The sequence below is a fragment of the Hypomesus transpacificus genome, chromosome 5 (genome assembly GCF_021917145.1).
Source record: "Hypomesus transpacificus isolate Combined female chromosome 5, fHypTra1, whole genome shotgun sequence".
NCBI lineage: Eukaryota > Metazoa > Chordata > Actinopteri > Osmeriformes > Osmeridae > Hypomesus > Hypomesus transpacificus.
This window is the reverse complement of record NC_061064.1, coordinates 5,815,146-5,832,870: the sequence shown is the minus strand read 5'-3', so window position 1 is coordinate 5,832,870 and position 17,725 is coordinate 5,815,146. Positions and strand designations below refer to the sequence as shown.

The following is a 17,725-nucleotide window of genomic DNA, read 5'->3' as shown; positions in this document are numbered from 1 at the left end:
ACGTATATGCACGCATACACACACACTCGTACACACTCGAACACACACACCTGCCCCTTTAGAACCTTCAAAACTGCCTCATTGCAGTCACCTTCATCACATTACAGATATTGTTCTCTCACTCTCTCTCTCTCTCTCTCTCTCTCTCTCTTTCTCTCTCCCTCTCTCCCTCCCACACACACACGACAGTCATTAACCTTGAATAACAGTATACAGACTTCAATTCAACTAGCTTCTATGGCAAAATGAGTGTGCAGGAATAGCACATAGATTACAATGTGTGTCATAATAATGTAGTAGGAAGAAGATACATGATCAATTCCTTTTAATAATATTAAAAATTAAAAAGTGCTACATCCTGACACTGGTAGTAGCTATCTGTATTTTTCTTGCTGTGTATTTTACTAATGCTTTTGCTATAGTGCGTGTGTGTGTGTGTGTGTGTGTATGTGTGTGTGTGTGTGTGTGCAGAATTATGCCCATTAAGCATAGCTTTGCTAAGTGGTAAGTGCAGACCCACTCACAAAAATCAATTAAATCTGTTACCATTTAAACAAATTGTTTGTCTTGAATATGTATACACACAGTCTCAGATAAGATATTTTTCTTGACTACCCTGCAATTGTGAATATTCTCCTTGTCTGGAAGCCTGGGACAAGGTTGGGTTAAGTACGCTAGGTTAATTTAGGTCGTCATAGATTTAGTGGAACATTTGGCCTGACGCTAATCGGAAAGAGTCGGCGGCGTTTACACGCCATCAGGATTTGCGTGTATCGTATTGTAGTTTTTGTCCCTCAGACTTTTCCGTACTACAATTACAGAAGTCTGTTTTCAAGATGGCTGCCTCCACAAGCAACAGTAAAGGAGTGTCCATCTCCAAAGCAGAATATCTGAAACGCTATTTGTCTGCCGATGGAGATGGGAAGAAGTCTAAGGAAAAGAATGTTAAAAAGAAACGAGTTAAAGTCACCGGGAGAGGGTGAGTAGGGAATACAAAATGTAACAATGGCAGGTCAAATCGCAAGCTAACTACCGACGTTGCCTAGATAGTAGCAAAAGCTAACTAGCTCTCAAGCCGTATCATGATGTAGTTTACGTTTAGCTACTTAGCATTGGTAACCGTATTATTGCCTGGAATAACAAATTGGACATAATATTCACTCTTTCGGGGTTATGATGTCTCTGGCTATGTTAGTAATGTGTTGTTGCTGTTAATGCCATGGTGGCGTGGGATTAGCACAATCGTGTTAAACCCTACTGATGTTATCTGCTCTCTGCTCACTTGTTGCTTGAACTTCTATAGGATGAAAATAGTAGATGACGACGTAGATTGGAAGCAGCTGGTGAACAGCGAGGAGAACGAAAACGAGGAGGAGGAAGAGGAAGCTCCAGTGGTAATATTCCTCATCTCTGAAGTTGCCGCCATAGATGGAGCACTTGTGTGCCCTTGCCAGTCTTGCAAATTCGTGTCAACTTTCTTCTGACCTTCTAACCGTGTTTGTTCCCAGGTTGCTGAAATGATAGATGAGCGACCAGAAGATGTGAAACAACTAGAAGCCTTCCGCACAAGCACCAAATGGAGAGTGATGGGAGGTGAGTGTGTGTGTGTGTGTGTGTGCGCGTTTACGTGCGTTTAAGCATATACACATATATTTTCCTGGATGTTCTACACTGAGTTATTAAGTGTTTCTATCCCTGCTCAGTTGACGAGGAGGATAATGAGGAGGAGGAGGAAGGCCAAGACACGGGCAGTACAGACTCTCGGAACGCCCACCATGACTCACCGGAGCCTACGCCAGGCAGGAAGACACGCCACGATTCCCCGGACAACTCTCCACTTAAGAGAACTCGTCATGACTCACCAGATGCATCTCAATCCAGGCACCAGATGAAACAGAGTGCAGGTAAATTAGAGCAGACTACTTTGTGTCCAAAACCTCACCACCTCCACCTACCTGCTCCTTCTACTAGCTCCTACATTGTGTAGTAAATGTCTGGACTCTAAAATCGTTTTCCCAGCTACCTAGACCCATTGTAATGAACTGGATGGGAACCAGTTAAGTGGCTATGATCTGACTTTTTGTAGTTTTGCCTATACACAATTCAACCCTTTTAAGTCTAGTTTTAAGGATAGCATGTGTGAAAGTAAGATAGTATTGTTTACTTGTGGTTTTCCAATTTTTTTAGACTCCCCTCCAGCAAAGAAAAATGCCAACTCATCCTCGGGTCGTTCCAGAAAGCCCTCTCCAGACTCTGACCAATCCCCACCCAGAAGGCGGGCTAAGCACAAGGCGGGCTCAGATTCTGACCAATCACCACCAAGGAGGAAGTCAAAATCCACAAAATGCTCAGATTCTGACCAATCCCCACCCCGGAGAAGACCCAAACGTGGACAGGACTCAGACTCTGACCTCTCCCCTCCTCGCAGGCCTGACCAATCACAGGTAAAAAAATAAAATAAAAATAGTATGTATTACCTTGTGGTACTTTCTATGTTGTAACCCAAGGCCGCAAGGAGGAGGCAAATAAACTAATCATGAGTGTGTTTACCTTATTATAATTTTTTTAACTCCCTCAGGCTCCAAGGATGTTATCTGGGGGGGCAGCAGGCCTGGTGTCCATAGACGTTCTAAGGGAAGAACAGGAGGAGAACCGACGCAGGGAGAAAATCAACCGACCCCTAGAAGGTCTGTCGACAGATCATCAGCCACACACTCGACCTCAGACTCATCACCTTCACGCCTCAACCAATCCTACACCTCCCACAATACTGTATTTCACACAGGCTACTCGTTTTGAAGTTCAACTGTCGCCTTGTCGTTGCTGTCAACTTTCAACCGCTTTCTCTCCCCCTCAGACCAGTCGCGTAACGCCCAGACCGTTTTCAGGGACAAGAGCGGCAAACGACGAGATCTGGAGGTGGAGAGAGAAGAGCAGAAGAGAAAGGCTGCAGCGAAGGCTGAGAAGGACGAGAAATACGCCCAGTGGGGGAAAGGGTGAGAAAGAAACAATCTTGACCTTCGTTTGCGTCTCTCTGTTTCGGTCTGGGTTTTCTGTACAGGCTAACGTACAGGCAGATTAAATTGTGTGTGTGTGTGTGAACATCTCGCAGGCTAGTGCAGGGCCAGATGCAGAACCAGAACATTGAGGACGCGGTGCTCGAGGCCCAGAAGCCCTTTGCGCGTCACCGCGACGACGAGGACCTGGACCGCATGCTGCGGGAGCAGGAGAGGGACGGGGACCCCATGGCAGCCATGCTCCGACGCAAAAAAGAAAAGGACTCCAAGCTACGAGGAGTCAAAGGTCAGACATGACACGACACCCCCTGAGAGCCTTAATCTCTCTCTCTCCATTCCTCTGTATCTCTAACACCCCTTTTGTTGTTTTCATCCTTTTTTTCAGAAAAACCACGCTACAAAGGACCGCCCCCACCACCAAACCGTTTCAACATCCACCCGGGCTACCGCTGGGACGGAGTGGACAGGTAGCACCTCCTGCATAGTGTGTGTGTGTGTGTGTGTGTGAGAAAGAGTGTATGAGTGTGAGTCTGTTGTGCAGGTGTCCGTTTGTACACCCGTTGAGATGTACAGCTGTAAATGGGTAACAATTTAAGCAAAGTTGCGTACGTGTGTTTCTCAGGTCCAACGGCTTTGAGCAGAAGCGCTACACCAGGATAGCCGATAAGATGGCGGTGCAGGAAGTGGCGTACAAGTGGAGCGTGGAAGACATGTAGAGGAGAGAGAGAACACACAACAAAGGACTTTCTCTTGATGGATGGATGGAAGTAGGATGGGGTGCATATGGATGAAAACATATCTGCCTGTGACGCAGCAGATCCATGTCTCCAGGCCCAGACACAAACATGTACGGAATATATGGCCAGTCAGAGAATTAGGGAACACGGACGAGATGTTCAGCTGTGCCTTCTTCTGCAGCGTGACAGACAGGCAGACAGTCAGGCAGGCAGGCAGACAGGCAGACAGTCCCTCACTGTTGGTTGGACTACTGAGCCAGCAACTCTGATATTTTGTTCTTTCTATTTGTTTATTAAATGATCAGTTTTGTATCTCGGTGTAATTCAGTTATTTTGTGGTGATGGTATTATATTCACGTCTCCAAACTGAAAGTCACATAGTAGACATCAATAAATATAACTATTTGATCTATCATGTATGTAGCACCACTATTTTCTTCTTGTGGGATATTGACTCGAAGGTGCAATACTGGATTGTTACTTCATTTAGGATTGTTTTTCATCGATTCCAGTGTCACGCTGTTAGTCCGCTAGACTAGAGGTTTGCCGTTTGTGAATACAAAACGGGGTCACCCAGGGTAAGTGCTGTGTTGTTTCGTAGCCCTCAGCCTGGCAATGGGTTTGAAGTATCCTGTTAAAGACCACATCGGATAGGCGTCCCTCTGGACTGTCCTGAACTCTGCTCTGTGGACACACAAAGAGTTCGACCATGTTGACACCATTTCCGGAATGATTTTAAACCAATGATTTTTTTCATGCTGTACACACACAAACGGAACCAATTTGTGGGACTTAAGAATGAATCTAAACACAGACATACCTGAGGATGGGGTTGATTGCGATGTTGTCCGGGGGAGGCATGGCCAGACTTCTCCTCCTCAGAGGGATGGAGGGAGGAGGGAAATCCTGCTGGTACACAGACAGCATCTCCTCCCGCTCTCCTCCAACCCCGCCCCGCTCCAGTCCTCCCTCATCTCCCTCCTCCCCGTCGTCCTTCTCGAGCCTTCTCCCCTTCGTCTCCGCCCTTCCTCTCGGCCTGCGTCTCACGGCGCGCGGGGCTCCCTCTAGAGGATGGGGGTGGAAGGCCTCTCTCTGGGTGGTCAGGAAACACCGGTCGCCTGCAAGCCGACGTCATCACACTTCTGTAACAGCTGACCTGGAGCCGCGACTGACGCGGGTGTAACATTGTGTTTTCACGATGGCCAGAATAGCACTTTCAAACTGCAGATGCCAAGTTGTCTGCCGTCAAGAATTGGAGGAAAACCTCCCATTTACACGTATTCATTTATCAGATCAGATTTAATCTAAAAGCGACATCGAAATATTATGTTTTCAGTATATGAATCAGTATCTTAAACCTTGGGGGGGGGGGGGGGTTGAAGTGGCCTTACCTTCCAAGGTTAGGTTACTCTGGAGAGCCCGGCCTTTGTCTGGCCGTGGCCCTGGTCGGGGGCGGAAAGCCTGTTGTGTCATCGACTCCATCTTGTCTGGCGTGTCGGGGTAGAGGAGGAGACCTGCGGAAGAGGGCAAAGAGAGAAGGGCTAAAGCAGAGGGGAAGAGCGAGCGAGCCGGTACAAATGCGCTGGGTCACCAGAGAGAGCATTGTGAAGGAGAGGCTGGATCTGTTGGATAAAGATTAGGCTCTAATGTACATCTCGTCTGCATACCTGCAAGAGCAGGCAACTCCCCTCGGCAAGGGAGAGTGGGTAAGAGCAGGAGTGGTTCGGGGCGTAGACAAGCACGAGGAGGGGGGATGGTGTTTGGGCGGGAGGGGCTGCGGGATGTGTCTAGGGTCACCTGACGATCTTTGGACATCGTCTGGACTGTGTGAGGATATCTGACACCAGGCCGGTGATGACGTAGCAACAAAGGGTTAGGTTTTTAATAAGACAGGCAGCTTACAAACTGGTACACATTGTTGGGATCTGAGTAGGTTGCACGTTGAGAGTAAACTGTATGTGGAGATGAGTAGAAACAACCTAGCCAGTTGATATACATCAATTTGTAATAAACATCATTTGTAAGTAAGAATAAAAAATCTGTTAACTTTTTCAACCATCATCAAGACCAATTGCATAACAAATGCAGTAACTGATGCAGTTGAACTGCAACCAAAATACACTTAATTATGCATATTGCTCTTTGCTTACCTAAGAGTAGTAGGATTTCAAGATAATTGAATCATTTGAAAAAGTAACTATGCCCTGTACTTCGCATGCACAAGGATCCACATCTTTCTGTGTGCAGACCAGGGTGTTGTACACAAAGCTTCTAAACTTTGATTTGTTTACTCTTGTTGTCATAGTGCTTAATTCTTTGAGAGTGAATGGCAGATTGTTATTGGTACATGCAGGACAATGTGTAACACAGAACTGGTCGATGGACGCTATGAAAAGAAAGCAGGGATTGGTAGCACTAGTTTTATAAGGGGTGCAGAGATTGGTGAGAAGGATTTGGGTGGGTGTTCACATGAAAGCTTCTCTGACAATCATCGGCTGTAAGTCTAAGATCTGCAATGAATCTCAATCAAATAAGAGTCCAATTTTATTGTCAGGCAGTCATCAGTTTATTAAAAGAATATCTTGACTTGAAGAGATAACACTACAATAAACTTGAAGCGCTTTTATTCAGATAGACATTCTTTTCACTTTTCAATGGTGTGACTTTGAAAATAATGGAACACAGCAAGTATTGTAGTCTTGTGAAAAAGAATCATATGGTTTAAAGCCGTCTAGATGGGCACTAGGCAAGACGGTAGAGCAGGAAGCCTGTGAAGGTGCTGTCAGTGCGGTATTCCCTGGTGATGACAGCGTTGTAATCTGTGGTTTGCAGCGACACTCTCTCACCCACGTCCAGCTGTAGCACCACTGAGCCCGAGGTTAACATGAAGTTGTTCGATGAATCGCACAGTTCCACCTTGGTCTCTTTCTCCTTCATTAGTTTCAGGCACACCAAGGTCTTTGCAGTCAGATGATAGGTGAAGAAGTACACACCCTTGATAGGACACTGGAACACCCCGTCTTTGAGCAAATCGCCTGCCAGGGTCGGGTCACTACTGCTCAGGACCGATCGCTCAAAGGGGATGTCCGCGTTCTTGGTAGGATACGATGTGGTGGTCCTTTGGTTAGAAAAGTACGATTTGGGGGTGGTCTTGGTGCTGCTCCGCTCTCCAGTCGGACCTTGGGGTCCAGGAGGACCGTAGGGGCCGGGCTGGCCAGGTTCCCCTTTCAGCCCTGACCTTCCTGGGGGTCCAGGCAGGCCAAGTTCCCCCTTTGGGCCGTTCATGCCCAGCCATGACTCACCTGCACAAACATACAAACACAAATACATACACACACACCGTCCAGCTCTGAGAGAAAGTTCTAGCAGGCATCAGAGCAGACATGGGGGTTCTACAGACAGTTGACTAGCCATCCTTCCTCATCCAACAGTGTTTCCATCATTTGATGGGGGTCTTGCAGACTTTACCTTGGTCCCCCTTCTCCCCTTTCAAGCCATCTTTGCCATTAGCTCCATGAGCTCCTGGTATCCCAGGCACCCCCGGGTAACCCCGGTTGGAGTCACAGGTCTGCATGGCAACAGGGGTCACGAGGGAAGTTAGGACAATGCTGACCACAGCAGCAGTACACCATCTCATCCACTGGGAGGCCTGGTGTATGCACACAGACACACACATTACAATCCAGCTCCAAATGCTATGTATAACCCTGGTCTGATCAGTGTATCATCCATGTCTCTTAAAATGCAAAGAAATGTGTAGTGCGAGTGATACCATTGAGTGAAGAGCTGGATGTGTAGAAGGCCTAGCAGGCAGAGAGAGCTTCACAGAGCAGCGTCTGGGAGAATATCTCACCATGAGTATGTTGTTGAACTCCTGTAGATCCCAGCAGTGTAGTTTGTCTTCTCACAGCTTTGCGGTCTTTGATGTGGGCTACGGAGATGGGTCTCAAAACGAGTGCCCGGCGTGTAGACTTTGTTCCTCTGGTCCAGAGTGAAGAATCAAGTCATTGGAGCCTCAGATGAACTGACTGATGCTGTGTGGTTCACACAGAGATGGAGCAATGTGCCCCCTCAGGAGGAAGAGAAACTGTGTTCAATAGAGGAAGCAAGCAAAGGGGGAAAAAACGAAATTAATCAACAAATTCTAAACTTTTTTCTATGTTCATTTGGCATCTTTCAGCACTTTCCTGTACCCTGAATGAGGAAGAGCAGAGTTCTGTATCGGAATTTGTTCTGCTTAAACTGCTGAGCATAGGCAGATTTTGTTTCGAATTATTTGATGGTTATTGTCCTATTTTAAGACAACACGTAAGGAGAGTTTAACGAAATCATTTTCTGACAATATTGTATGTATCCTACAAACAAGTTTTTGTTCAAGAGATCTGTTAGTATCTTCCTTGATACGTCATTCCAAAGCTCTTCCTCTGAATAATTCCAGACAAGGTGAGACTGGTGGTCAACCTATCTCTTCTCATCTTCAAGAAAAAAACTTGACACTCAAGGAAACAATGTCAAATGTTTTATTGCTCTCATGACAGGGAAGAACAATCGAGGAAAACAATCTGCTGACATTACGTTGGAAACAATTCAAGGATAAAGCAACAAACAACCATCGTTCAGACAATGCACTGGATCGATGTATGGATGAACGCACGGACGGATGGGTGGATGGATGGGTGGATGAATGGGACGACCGACCGTCACCATGGAGATCAGTGGGCGTGAAGGAGGAACCCGGAGAAGACGCTGGTCCCCTCTATCCTGCCAGTCATGCCATTGTTGTCGTTAGTCTGCAGCCACACCTCCTGGTCCTTTACCAGGTGCATGGCCAGGCCCCCGGAGCTCACCTGCCTCACGCTGTTGGTGGACAGCTCACAGAAGGCGGCCATGGTGGTGTCGTCCACTTTGAGCTGCAGGCAAAGTCTCTCCTCGGAAGAGGCGTGGTACACAAAGTAGTAGGTCCCTGGGACACGGCATCTACAACACAGAGGAAGGACGATTCAGCAGGCGGCCAAGCAGGGGCAAATCTAGGTTCTCACTTTGGGGGGGGGGGGGGCCTAAGCCCCGAGATAAAACCTGTGATTTTTCCTGTGACCCAGCAAAACTAGGGGGGTCTGGGGGCATGTTCCCAGCCCCCCCAAAACAGGGCTAGATACGCCCATGCGGTCAAGACAGACAGGTAGGGACATGCGGACGGTCTGAATAGGGAGAGGATATCCACCTGAAGCGGCCTGTCTCGGTGTCGTAGTCGTCGTGTAAGTTGGTGATCACGGACGTGAACTTAACGACTTTGAATTTCTCAGGCGCTGAGATCGTTCCTCTGGTCACGCTGAAGGCGGATCTATCTGAGCCTCCCCCAGGGGGTCCCACATCCCCTGGGGGTCCCACAGGGCCTGGGGGCCCTCTCTCTCCACCCTTACCACGCTTGCCAGTGGCACCCAGAGCTCCTGGGTCCCCCTGATACCCCTTTACCGGACTCTGTACTAGTGCCCCTGTTACACCTGCAGACAGACGATATGCACAGTTTAGGGAATCTCAGACATGTTGTATATTTTTTTCTGTAGATTTGAGCTGATTGCCTGTGTTGTGCATGCAGACATTTGTGTGTGTTGGAAGGCATGCAGGAACAAACCTGCTTCTCCTTTCTCTCCTTGTTCTCCATCTCGACCATTCCTTCCTGGAATCCCTGGGACGCCAGGAAGTCCAGGAATTCCTACCCCAGTACAGGTGTCCGTGGCGACCAAGACAGGGAGAATCAATGACAGAAAGGCTCCCGTGGCAAGGTAGGGATGGAGCATCATAATCCCTGTGGAGACAGGCGAGAGAGGAGAGCAGAAGAGCAGGGGATGAGTGGAGAGGAGAAGAGAGGAGGACAACCAAATTTAGAGGAGAGGAGCATTTCAAATCCAAAACGGAGCGACACGTTTTGGTTTCCATCAGTTGCATCACAAGTAAGGAAAGTACACATCTTGGAATCATTCGAATGGCAAACATCGGAGACGACACACAAAATACAGCACAACTGACAGGGAATGGCAAATCTGAGAAAAGGAAATACGCTTACTTATCTGTTGAAAATGGTAAGGAGAGGTTTTGACCGAGAGAACGAGCTCTGTGAGACGACAAATGTCTCATATGTCAACGAAGGAATGCAGAGAGGCAAAAAAACAGAAGCTCCTAAAAACAAGTTCATCAGCAACTTTCACATCTCTTGCGGTCCAAAGTCACGGTTAAAACACATCTTTCTGTGGTCATCCACGGGCACCCCACATTTATCTCATGTACTGTAACTTGACAGGAACTCTGGAACTATAAGTGGTATAAGTATACAAATATCTCCCTAACCCTTTCCCCAAGTCCTCATCTTTTTTTTTCTCTCTACCAGGACTGTTGTTGACAGCTTTTTAAGTATGAACTGTGTTTACTTGTTTAGTAATCTTTTCCCCCCTCTCTTCTCCATCCTCCTACTATCCATGTTTACACCATACATTGTCAATTTATATATTTACTTCAGTATTTTGCTGTTTACATTTGCATTTAGTCATTTAGCAGACGCTCTTATACAAAGCGACTTACAGTAAGTACAGGGACATCCCCTCGAGGCAAGTAGGGTGAAGTGCCTTGTCCAAGGACACAACGTCATTTTGCACGTCCGGGAATCAAACCGTCAACCTTCTGATTAATAGCCCGCTTCCCTAACCACTCAGCCATCTGACCCCCTGTTACCTATGCTACTCTAACGCTTCATTTCTCCCTGGGATTAAAAGTAATACTAACTGTCCTTTAGTTTCCCCCGAGACTGTGACATGCCATTATGGCCACTTATGCATTTCTGGGTATTTACTGTGTCAAGTGTAGGAAATAAAAAAGACAGTTCTCTCACAAGTGGTGATGGAAACGGAACCTGTTGTTTAATAAATGTTCATTTGAGGAACTGAGAATGACAGTGTACATGTACGGCTGGAAGTGCACATTTGATGCCTTTATATAAAGCACTGTTACAATGACACATAATATTTTTTCGAAAGGTTCATTTGAGTATATCAAAGCAACATGAGTCAAACATTGAACATGGAACTGAGGGGCCCATCAAGGTCATTAAGTGTCGGAGAAGAGCATGAAGCCGTTGAATACAATCTTTTTATCAGTGGTGTCTGTGTGAACGCTGTCCGACTGCTTATCCTTGTACATTTCCAGCCACACCTCCTGATCCAGCTTCAACGTGAGAACCCCTCCTCCTGTCAAAACCTGCCATTGCAACAACACAACGGCAATTCAATTTAGGGGGGTTCCAGAAACTTCTTAGGGGAACATCTGATTCGCACTTCCTTCAGTCCACAAACATTTCATGGCAATATACGGATTAGCTTTGTATACGGGAACAAACTGGCCGGTAGCACAAACATTGTGTTTCAGTGTTCTCTGGGATGTCGACGTGTTAAAGACTGACCTGTGATTTTCCACTGCTGTAGTCGCAGAACACCAGTTCTCTCTCTGGTTTGTCCCCACTATGCAGCTTCAGACACATATCCACCTGAAAACACACACAAAACACGCCAAAAACATGATCTGGAACGTTTCGCTTTCAAAACGAATGCCAGGCCCCGATTTCAATAAAGGGGTTCACCTTGGACATGGCGTGAAACACAAAGTAGTAGACTCCAGGCTTTTTGCAGGTGAAGATGCCTTTGTCCATCTTGAAGTCAGGGGAGCTGGTAATGGCTGTCTGGAAGGTGATTTTGTCACTGTACCGGGGAAGGCTATGGCCCGTGCGCTCCACTGAGAAGGCTCGACGGGGATTCTGGGAGGGGCCAGCTCCCCCTCCTGGGGGGCCTTTGGGTCCAAAGACACCGGGGGAGCCTTCGGGGCCCACATCTCCATTGTAACCCTTTGGGCCCATGTCCCCTGGTTGACCCGGTCTCCCCCTCGCCCCCCTGAGCTTCAAGAGGGCCTCTTGATTCATCTGCTGCACTTGAGCTGTCAGAACAGGGGCGACGGAGAGATAAAACAAGAGGGAGACAGGGGAAAGAATAAAAGAGAGGCACACGTCAAATGTAAAAACAACTTTGAAAAGATGAATCCTCCCATGCGCTGTCTTGACTTGCAACGAAACACAAATGTCTTGTTGAATGGAGCATTGGCAGGGAAAAGAGCAAAGAGTTTGCCTGCTCGCAACAACTGTAACCTCACCCGGCTCTCCTTTCTGTCCCTTGGCTCCCTGACGTCCATCCAAACCCGACAGCCCAGTGTCTCCTGGTTTCCCATCCTTAACCGTGCAGCCATCCTGCCCTTCCCCCGACGACAGGAGCCCCGTCACGCACACCAGCACCAACAGCCCAGTATACCCTCCCATGCTCCAACCCTAAGATGCTTACGACCTGAGCGTGAGAGAGATGGAATCACCGCTTACAAACGAGAGATTTGTGCCATGCCTTACTTGAGCCCTGAGACCATCCTATCTGTTTCTATGTATGACTTTACTGTTCGATCCTTCATAGGATTATTAATTTAATTTGACTCACCAGTGCTTGTCTTGCCGAAGTGTTCTGGTCTTTCCTCTTTTTAGTTTGCAATTCAGAAGGATTGACCGACTGATGGCTCTCTCTGACTCTTTCTCTTGCACACATACACACACACACACAAACACACACAGAGCCAGTAGTTTCGCTTCCTTCTATATTATTTCATGGAGAACGTAGGAACAAATAAATGCACGTATAGATGTGTATAGTATGTAATTTAAGGCAGGACAAGAAGATAAAGTCTTCTGTTCGATGCAATACCTTGTATAGGCAGTTATCCCTTTCACACAGACCAACTTTAGGACAGAATATTCTGTACTTTCCCAGGTTAGATATTTTTTCATTAGTACTGTTTCATGAGTATTGCTTTAGAATTGCCAGTTGCGCATTCATCAACATATTCACTCTGGTTCCCTCTAGTGACTAATAAGCAAAATAATGTGTTGAACTGCTGCTTGTTATAGAATGGGGTTTATAATATAAATCATGCAGCCCTCTGGTAACCAGTGACAAAGTCTTGACACAAGTCTGGAACATCATAGGCCACAGGTGGTGGGTATTAACAGTGTATGGATGGCTCTCAGAAAAATGATGTATACTCTCTGTTACTACTACAAACAGTTATAGTTTAGAATTGTTGTTGTGCATACATCAGTGTTTTGATTCGGGTTTTGCCTTGAACTATGACCATACCAAGGTCCACAATAACTTAGTTGTGTTGGAACTATGCAACGCAGAATGCCTTCCCTAGGCTAGAAAATATGCATAGGCAGTCATTTTGGGCTGTAGATGTTTCTTGCCCCCTGTTTGTCAGTTTACTCATCAAAAGTATGAGGGTAGCAAATATGATATTCATTACAAATAATGAATGCTTATGCTTTTATTTTGGAGTCTCAGTTTTCTTCATGTCAACACTTTTTCAGATTAGCGATCCTTTTCACATATCCATTTCAGTGGATGTGTACATGGGGCATCATTCCAGTTTTTGCTAAAGTTACTCCTGGGGTAGATGGCAACACAGTCCTCTAACTGATAGTAGTCATTTGGTTCTCCATCTTCCCAATACCTAGACGGAGTTCAAAGTTACTCTCTCGCAAGATCGTGTAAACAGGTAGATTTTTTAAATTCTGTATCCACCTCTTACCCCTGAGTCATCTTCACTCCATTCTGCCATGTCCAGTTTCCCTCGGAACTAATATCAGAAAGTCCAATCCAGAATCCACTGAGGCGTATCGGTTTGTCGGTGTACTTTGCCAATATCAACTTACTTATCTCCTCCTGAGGTAAACACAATATCCAAACACATGGAAACAGACTTTGGTTTGTAAACCAGACAAAATGTATGGTTTGGAAGAAATTAAAGAAATGCTCAACATTTCCAGGTTTACCTGCTTCTGCCAGCTATCTACTACTGCCAGGTCTCCTCCTTTCGCAACACAGGTGTCTCTACTTTCCTTCCATCCTTTCCGGGGAATGGTGTCCGAGAAAGGGAAATAGTAACATCTGGAGTTCAGAAGTGTCCACCCTGGCATACACTGTGCACAACTCACTTCTGTAAAAAAAAGAAAATGCAAACAGTTACATAAAACCTTTATAGTTGTTGCAGCATGGGTCATTGTCAATCAAATCCAAACAATTTGAGTGATTCTGAGTGAGCAAAAATGGGCATACGTACATTTCTTTTACGTAGCATTAAATGATTGTTTCGATACAAATATTTTTTTAATTTTTTTTTTAGTCATTTAGCAGACGCTCTTATCCAGAGCGACTTACAGTAAGTACAGGGACATTCCCCCGAGGCAAGTAGGGTGAAGTGCCTTGCCCAAGGACACAACATAATTTGGCACGAACTGGCGACCTTCAGATTACTAGCCCGATTCCCTAACCGTTCAGCCACCTGACTCCCGCTGCAAATATATGTAGCGCACCCAAAAATATATGGTTATCAAAAATAAATACAAACTCACCAAGTTGAGAGATGTGAGACTTCATGTTTGTTTGCTCCTCCTGAACGGCTTGGATCCTGTTCTCAAAGTCCCTCATCTGTTGTTCTTGATACTCTTGCATCACTGAAACTTCACTCTGTCTATGAAGTGCCATTGCCAGGGAAAGTTGTGCCTCGTCCTTGGCTTGCATGTTGCTACGGATTTGATCCAGCTCACTACTGACTTGTGTCAATTGGTGTTTAAATGAGAGTTCTTTATTTCTGATGTTGTGATCTGGCGGCAATAAAGACACAAGTCATTTCACCGGCTTGAGGACACGTGTTCATTTGAGTGGATCAGAAATGGAATGGATCATTTTAACATCACGTGACCAGCCCCATCATCTCAGAATGATCAGTGGACTTACAGTGGATTCCAAGAGCAATATCAGCTGCCAGAAGGAAAACACTAAGTAGTCCCAGACATCCTGCAACCAGCCTACAACGATGTGTACTCTGCTCAGCTGCCACTGCGAACAAAGACGCTGAACACACGTCCAAGTACTATCAACATGAGCTTCTTCCATCTGTTAAATGTAAAAAGCAACTGCACAGACACTGCAAAATACACAGACAGGAAGTCTCCCTACACAGTACCTGGTACTTGGTCTTCAAAGAGAGGATTTCCGTCTGACCTTAAATCATCTTGACAAATTAGGTTTTTGTATGTAGTTGTCAAACTCTTTTCGGGCAACGTCTCTAAATGCGCCATTCTTTTGCGTCGGCTCTTTGTTGGTCTCAACTCTCGAGCATTTACTTTGCTGATCCTGATTATGTGGGAGACTATTTGTCCAGTCATTGCACAATGTAAACAGTACATTGCAGTTTTTCTAGTAATGGGACAGCAATGGTTTTATCTGTGTTCTGTTAAGACTCACAAAGGCAAGCAGTTTACCAATCAGATCAATCATTAGAAACATACTCAATTTATTGCAAATTCACAGATTAGGAAGTAACGTTTGGTTTGTTTTGCTGTGAATGAACAATTACTTTTACAAAGATTTTTGTCCAAAACTTTGATTTTGGACAAACTTTAACTCCGGACACTTATACTTCTGACCTGTAGTTTCTTAAATGATCTAATCCATTTGGTGTAGAAATAACTATATGGACACTCTGGCTCTCTGTGGTGCCATTTCACAAATCCATTTCAGTCGATGTGAACATGGAATATCATTCCAAGCTTTTTGGGGGTTTCTAGTGGGGTAGGTAGCAGCGCAGTCCTCCCCACCATCTGCATCATTTGGCTCCCCATCCATCCAGTATCTGCAAACAAAGGACTGTCATTAAACATTGCGTGGTTATTGTGCTACTGATCATTATAAATGACTTGCATTGTGGTATTGCAATCGAATGACTGAATTGCTTGGTGAGAGCTATTGAGACAAAGCGATTGATTCAGGTCAAACCTAAATGTTTTGTTCCTCTTGTGATTTAATTAGCAATTCATGTTTGTAAGGGTATCCATTGAACAAACATAATGTAAAACTGCAACACTGTAAACTGCCCTCACCCCTCCAACAGCTTAGCCCCATGCACCCAAGTCCAGGTCCCTTGAGAACTCCAAGTCCCCCGAGTGCACTCTTCACTGAGCCCAATATAAAATCCACCATGGTACAAGTTCCTCAAGTTGAAGTTAATGGCAAGTAAGGTCTCAGTGATGTAGAGCTGGGCCAAACACAGATAAATAAAGTGATGTGTCATACATCCATACATGTACAGTACCGTGTACACTTCTTAGGCACCCAAGATTTTTTACATGGATATTGTCTCATAGGTATCTTTTTGTCTTCTGTATTTGTGCGACAGTATACATTTTGGTGAAGAGTTTTATTTAATCTTTTCATTTCATTATATCTTAAAGCATCTTTGCTTAACTTTTTAATTTATTTTTATAGTGCCTAAAACCTTTGCACGGTCCTGTATGTACTGTATGTATATATGTTTACGTTATTCAAACTAACCTCAATCAACGCTCTCTTGTTCTGGATTTGATGTTGACAATCTCACCTGCTTCTCTCTGCTATCAATCACAACTAGCTCTGCTCCACGAGATATGCAATCATCTCTGCTGCTCTTCCAGCTCTTAAGAAGGTCATCAGAAGTAGCAAAATAGTAACACGTGCTTTTCTGTAGATCCCTTCCTGGTAAACAGAGGCCACAGTTTCCCTCTGTTACGAAAAAAAATCCGAAGTTAAGGAAACATGACTTTGAGTAGTGGGAAATGTGTTGAAATTAAGATGGAACCACAACTCACTAACCAAGAGTAGACATGCTGGAGAGCAAATGTTTCTTCTCATCTAGGAGATGATCCTTTCGAACCTGAAGGATATCGTTTTGGCTCCTCAGTTGCTCGACCTTCAGCCTTATTTGCTGATGGTCCATGAGGACTTCATCTAGTTTTCTGTGAATCGTCTCCTTCTCGTGGATCACATCACTGTTGTTGGTTTGGAGCTGCTTCAGTTCTCTGTTGACTTGTGTCATGTTCTGATGTAGAGGAAGATTCTTTTCACTACCTTTGTAACCTAGGGGCTCAAGAGACCATGGACAACAACAACATTTCAATTCCTATTTGGTAATGAAAAATTGTTGCAGGAGTCATTATAATTTTGGAATTATAATAATGATGTTCTTTTACAAGCATTGTATCATATTTGAATCAGCTGTAAACAACAATTTAGTGTCAACACCATGTTACAATAATTTATTTTATTTTACTCACAGTTGACACTCAGAATAATGGTTGCTACCAGCAGAATAGCATTAAGGACTCCTAATCCCACTGTAAGCAGTGGGTAGTAAGACCTGGGTGAACCTTTCCCTCGAAACATCGACACTGGACAAGGCAATATAAAGAACTGTGAACATTAGCATGTAAGCAAGATGGACAGAATATGTTCAGGAAAACTAAATGTTTTCCCAGGCAGTGCGATTTTAAATAAAGGATGAGTCGTTCTAAACAAACCATAATATAATGTATATTTAAAATTAAACATTTACCTATTTATCTTGTTGGTATCAAAAAGATTATTTCTCTTCACCAAGTGATTTATAAAATGTGTTCTCAACAGAGTTGTACCCAGTGTTCTGTTTGCTAATGATGTATGGTTCAAAGGTTGTGTTTGTGTGTGTGTGTGCATGTGCAAATTATAATTTCTTCATGGGCCCAAAATTCTTGGTGGCGCCCTTGGTGCTATGGCTGCTTACAAAAATATTGAAAATTAAAAACATGTAAAAGCCCAGAGGCATCCACAGAGATGCCAAATACTTCACAGTATCCACTTATCAACCAATAATGGATCATGAACATGTCACGTGATGCTTACAAAAAAACCTGTGTGTGAAATCTCACTTGGCAATCTTCAGTTAGTTTTTTGGGGGGATTATTTCAGGACCCCCCCCCCCCCCCCCCCCCCCCCCCCCAAAAAAAAAAAAAGTCAATTTGTTCCAGAAATCCAGTCCAGC

At 45.1% G+C, this 17,725-nt stretch overlaps 6 protein-coding genes across 6 annotated transcripts; 1 reads left to right on the top strand and 5 right to left on the bottom strand.

Moving 5' to 3' along the window:
- Positions 1–809: 809 nt before the first annotated feature.
- bud13 (BUD13 homolog) lies at positions 810–4,170 on the top strand. The gene is made up of 10 exons (XM_047020367.1): positions 810–979; positions 1,304–1,394; positions 1,509–1,593; positions 1,704–1,904; positions 2,188–2,444; positions 2,579–2,687; positions 2,858–2,996; positions 3,113–3,303; positions 3,403–3,484; positions 3,640–4,170. The coding sequence occupies exons 1-10, from the start codon at positions 837–839 to the stop codon at positions 3,731–3,733; spliced, it is 1,392 nt and encodes a 463-aa protein (XP_046876323.1). The 5' UTR covers positions 810–836; the 3' UTR covers positions 3,734–4,170.
- Positions 4,114–5,569, bottom strand: si:dkeyp-69c1.9. The gene is made up of 4 exons (XM_047020950.1): positions 5,422–5,569; positions 5,146–5,268; positions 4,575–4,872; positions 4,114–4,438 (listed from the first exon to the last, which is right to left on the bottom strand). Exons 1-4 carry the CDS (start codon positions 5,567–5,569, stop codon positions 4,324–4,326), a joined length of 684 nt encoding a protein of 227 aa, XP_046876906.1. The 3' UTR covers positions 4,114–4,323.
- A 727-nt stretch (positions 5,570–6,296) lies between these two features.
- LOC124467887 (complement C1q subcomponent subunit B-like) lies at positions 6,297–7,860 on the bottom strand. The gene is made up of 3 exons (XM_047020385.1): positions 7,608–7,860; positions 7,223–7,403; positions 6,297–7,056 (listed from the first exon to the last, which is right to left on the bottom strand). Exons 1-3 carry the CDS (start codon positions 7,608–7,610, stop codon positions 6,497–6,499), a joined length of 744 nt encoding a protein of 247 aa, XP_046876341.1. The 5' UTR covers positions 7,611–7,860; the 3' UTR covers positions 6,297–6,496.
- A 398-nt stretch (positions 7,861–8,258) lies between these two features.
- Positions 8,259–12,381, bottom strand: LOC124468289. The gene is made up of 9 exons (XM_047020949.1): positions 12,277–12,381; positions 11,945–12,132; positions 11,382–11,731; positions 11,205–11,288; positions 10,855–11,002; positions 9,819–9,884; positions 9,387–9,560; positions 8,976–9,255; positions 8,259–8,731 (listed from the first exon to the last, which is right to left on the bottom strand). Exons 2-9 carry the CDS (start codon positions 12,105–12,107, stop codon positions 8,467–8,469), a joined length of 1,530 nt encoding a protein of 509 aa, XP_046876905.1. The 5' UTR covers positions 12,108–12,132; positions 12,277–12,381; the 3' UTR covers positions 8,259–8,466.
- Positions 12,382–12,477: 96 nt separating this feature from the next.
- Positions 12,478–15,085, bottom strand: LOC124468201 (C-type lectin domain family 4 member G-like). The gene is made up of 6 exons (XM_047020837.1): positions 14,858–15,085; positions 14,629–14,745; positions 14,244–14,495; positions 13,665–13,828; positions 13,421–13,554; positions 12,478–13,342 (listed from the first exon to the last, which is right to left on the bottom strand). Exons 1-6 carry the CDS (start codon positions 15,078–15,080, stop codon positions 13,201–13,203), a joined length of 1,032 nt encoding a protein of 343 aa, XP_046876793.1. The 5' UTR covers positions 15,081–15,085; the 3' UTR covers positions 12,478–13,200.
- Positions 15,086–15,141: 56 nt separating this feature from the next.
- On the bottom strand, positions 15,142–17,404 carry LOC124468129 (asialoglycoprotein receptor 1-like). The gene is made up of 6 exons (XM_047020724.1): positions 17,261–17,404; positions 16,983–17,096; positions 16,522–16,785; positions 16,271–16,431; positions 15,774–15,928; positions 15,142–15,526 (listed from the first exon to the last, which is right to left on the bottom strand). Exons 2-6 carry the CDS (start codon positions 17,089–17,091, stop codon positions 15,364–15,366), a joined length of 852 nt encoding a protein of 283 aa, XP_046876680.1. The 5' UTR covers positions 17,092–17,096; positions 17,261–17,404; the 3' UTR covers positions 15,142–15,363.
- Between the last annotated feature and the right edge of the window lie 321 nt (positions 17,405–17,725).